The sequence below is a fragment of the Dipteris shenzhenensis genome, chromosome 8 (assembly GCF_047967505.1).
Source record: "Dipteris shenzhenensis isolate YYH24624 ecotype China chromosome 8, Dip_SZ_1.0, whole genome shotgun sequence".
In the NCBI taxonomy this organism is placed as follows: domain Eukaryota; kingdom Viridiplantae; phylum Streptophyta; class Polypodiopsida; order Gleicheniales; family Dipteridaceae; genus Dipteris; species Dipteris shenzhenensis.
The window spans coordinates 1,719,383-1,722,699 of NC_141603.1; the positions used below are offsets into that span (position 1 = coordinate 1,719,383).

At 52.1% G+C, this 3,317-nt stretch overlaps 1 protein-coding gene across 1 annotated transcript; it reads left to right on the forward strand.

The window, feature by feature from the left end:
* The first annotated feature begins 1,938 nt into the window (after nt 1-1,938).
* LOC147898940 (uncharacterized) lies at nt 1,939-2,562 on the forward strand. The gene is made up of 2 exons (XM_087378147.1): nt 1,939-2,139; nt 2,296-2,562. The coding sequence occupies exons 1-2, from the start codon at nt 1,939-1,941 to the stop codon at nt 2,560-2,562; spliced, it is 468 nt and encodes a 155-aa protein (XP_087234273.1).
* The last annotated feature ends 755 nt before the right edge of the window (nt 2,563-3,317 follow it).

Genomic DNA, 3,317 nt, shown 5'->3' on the forward strand with positions numbered 1-3,317 from the left:
CTTGCCTTTTTCAGAAATCTTCTTATTCTTTCCTCTTTTCCTTCTGACCTCAGTCCAGCCGCCAGCCATCTCTGGACCGGACTCCGGCTGCCTCTGCTCCTCCTGACGTGGCTGCCCGGAGGGGGGAGGAGGGGGCGGAGGGGGAGGGGGCGGGGGGGGCCGAGAGGAACTGGAGAATCGTGGACAAATAGCAGCCAGGTGCCCAAAGCCGTGACACCTCAGGCACTGGCCTGGCTGTCCTGTGACTACCATGCTCTGGGTAATGCTGCCAGCGTCTGTCACGATCTCAATCACTGCAGGGAGAGTCGCAGGGTCTGCCACAGCCACACGGACTCGGGGGTCCCCTGCCGTAGTAACCGCGTCGGCGAAAGTGTCATGCATTACCTAACCAAAGTGGGAGCCCAGGTCCCTGACTATTGGCCGCAGCTCAGCAGCAAGGCCTGGAAAAACTAGCGTCACTGGGTGGCTTGTATGCGGAAACGAGCATCAAAATCCGCTGCGCTGAATCCACGGTACCAAGGGACTATCATAATGATCTTTCCATCCACAGATGTGGGGGAACCAGCAATCAGGTTGCTCGCAACTTTCGCAGTGGAGAGTTTAAGCCAGAAGATGCCCCTTCCCATAAGGGCCACCTCCTCAATGTGGCTGTCCTCTAGCATGAGAGTGGACTGGAGCCAGTCCCTGATGGCTGATCTGGAGGGGGAGTGTCCAATGACTCTGCCATAGACGGCAGTAAGGGCAAAGTCATTGGCAACCTCTTGTACCCGAGACGACTGTTGCTCTGTCAAGATAACGCGGTAGGCATCTGGAGAGGGAGGGTCCGACTGGGCCTCCGGTTCCGGGCAGGGAGCCGCCATACCGCCAAGACAAACTGCGAGACCTCCGATGAAGAAGAGGCTGCCACCCAAAAAAGGGGGGATAGACGAGGGGGTGGAGCCTGGGTGTGACGAAGAAGGGTGAGTCGATACGAAACGAAACGAGGCGGGTGGGGGAAGCGGAGGCGAAGGCGAGGGCGGAGGCGGAAGGCGTAAAGGGGTGGAGGGCGGAGGGCGGAGGCGGGGGTCGAAGGCGAGGGGGAGGGACGGCGGTGGAAGCGAGGGTGGGAGGCGGAGGCGGAGGGGGGGGAGAGCGAGGGCGGGGGCGGAGGATGGAGGGCTGAGGGGGGGTGAAGGGCGAGGGCGGGGGGCGGGTGGGGGTGGAAAGCGAGGGAGCGGGTCGGAAGGGCGGAGGGGCGAGAGGCGGGCGGGCATAGAGCGAGGCGAGGGGGCAGGGGGGGCGTAGCGAGGGGCGAGGTGAGGCGGAGGGGCGAGGCAGGGGCGGGCGGAGGGCGCGGCGAGGAGCGAGACGGGAGGCGGGGGGTGAGGCGAGGGGCGGGGCGAGAGGAGAGGCGAGGGTCGAGGGGCGGAGGGGCGAGGGGGTGGAGGCGGGCTGAGGCGGGAGTGTGCGGCGAGGGTGAGGGGGGTAGGCGAGAGCGAGGGGGGCGAGGGCGAGGGAGAGAGGCGAAGGAGGCTAGGGAGGTAGAGGCTGCGGGAGGGAGGGAGGGGGGCTCGTAGGAGCAAAAAACTTCCTTCTTCACTTTTGGTTTATATGAGTTTCTAGTGATGCCCTTTGGGCTTACAAATGCTCTGACCGCATTCAATTTATGATGAATAGGATTTTTAGGGAGCATAGTTATTTTGTTGGTGCATTCTTTGATGATATGAGTGTGTTATCAAAGAATCAGGCCAAGCATAAGAAGCATTTGGCTATTGTATTTGCCAAACAGAAGTTGATTGTGTCAATCTGAAGAAAAGTGAATTTTCCATGCAAGAGATACAATTTTTGGGACATATTGTTTCCAAGGAAGGGGTACGGATGGACCAAGCTGAGGTCGAGGCAATCGGGAGTCGGGCCCCAACCTAGGAATTTGCACGAGTTACGGAGTTCTCTAAGATTATGTTCAAATTACCGTTGCTTCATTCGTCACAAATACCCTTTGCTTGGACTGAGATACAGAATGCCTCTTTTGAGACACTGAAGGAAAATCTCACTTCAGATTTGGTGGGGATTTTACCTGATTTACAGAAGGATTTTCATGTTCAAGCTGATGCAAGTGGTAAAAATGGTATTGGGGTGGTCTTGATGCAGGAAGAACAGGTTGTGGCTTATGAAAGTCGCATTTTTGCAGCCCGCTGAAAAGCATTACAGATTTATGAGAAGTAACTGTTTGTTGTAATCCATGCCCTTTTGACTTGGAAACATTATTTATTGGGCAATGATTTTACAATGGATACTGATCATCAATCTTTGCAGTATTTCCTCACACAATCTAAGCTATCAGAAAAGCACATATGGTGGGCAAACTTCTTGTCCATGTTCCACTTTCACATTATTCATGTGGACGGCAAGAAGAATATGGTTGCAGATGCTTTGTCCAAGAAGCCACAGGTATCAGATGTCTCTATTGCTTATCATGATGCATTGGAGCACATAAAGGGCCTGCATGCTAAGGATGCAGATTTTGCTACAGATTTTTTATCAGTTGTCAGATGGACAACAACAAGAACATTACGCTCTTAAGAATGGGTTTTTATTGATGCATGACCGCTTTTGTCTAACCAAGCAGTTCATGGCCAAAAAGGCTACGGATAGACACCACAGGAATTTGCAGTACACTAAGTGTGATTATGTGTTGCTGCCTTTTGCTAAAGGCGGGCTGAAAACAGTAGAGGGAAAGGTAGGTTGTACTCTAAGCTGAGCTTAAGATACTATGGGCCTTTTTAAGATCAGTGAAAATATCAATGAAGTGGCCTATAGGTTAGACTTGCCGAATGGTTGGAGAATTCAACAATACCTTTCAAATGAGTCTTTTGAAATCATTCCATGAATCTCATCCAGAGGACATGCCTGTTGAGGAACTGCTAGAGGTTGAGGAAATGGATGAGCTCCTGATTCTTGAGCAGATCCTACATCATAAGGAAAGAAAAGTTCGAGGTAAAGAATCACGTCGCTATTTGGTGAATTTTAAGAATTATTCTTCACTACATGCGAAGTGGTTAGAGGAGAGGAGGAGCTAACAGAAGTACTCCAGATTTTGCAGCTTGAACTGACCTTGGTCGAAAGCTCCTTTAGGTTCAACAAGGTGCAAGTCCAGAGTATTGCCTGATACTCAAGAGGGGGTAGTACCTCCACCTTCTTGTACCCGAGGTACTGAGCTGACAGTATATCTGCCATGGGACTTCTATGACCAGTGTACTAGTCACTTGGATATGTTTTGCATTGATGTATGATTTGTTATCCATGGCTCTATAGATCATATATGCAATGTTGATTTT

Bases quoted from the DNA above. Each gene is read 5' to 3' on its own strand.
- LOC147898940 (XM_087378147.1), top strand. From the start codon at position 1,939: ATGTTCAAATTACCGTTGCTTCATTCGTCACAAATACCCTTTGCTTGG. The intron at 2,140-2,295 runs GTTGTGGCTTAT...CAATCTTTGCAG, and splicing joins TCTTGATGCAGGAAGAACAG to TATTTCCTCACACAATCTAA.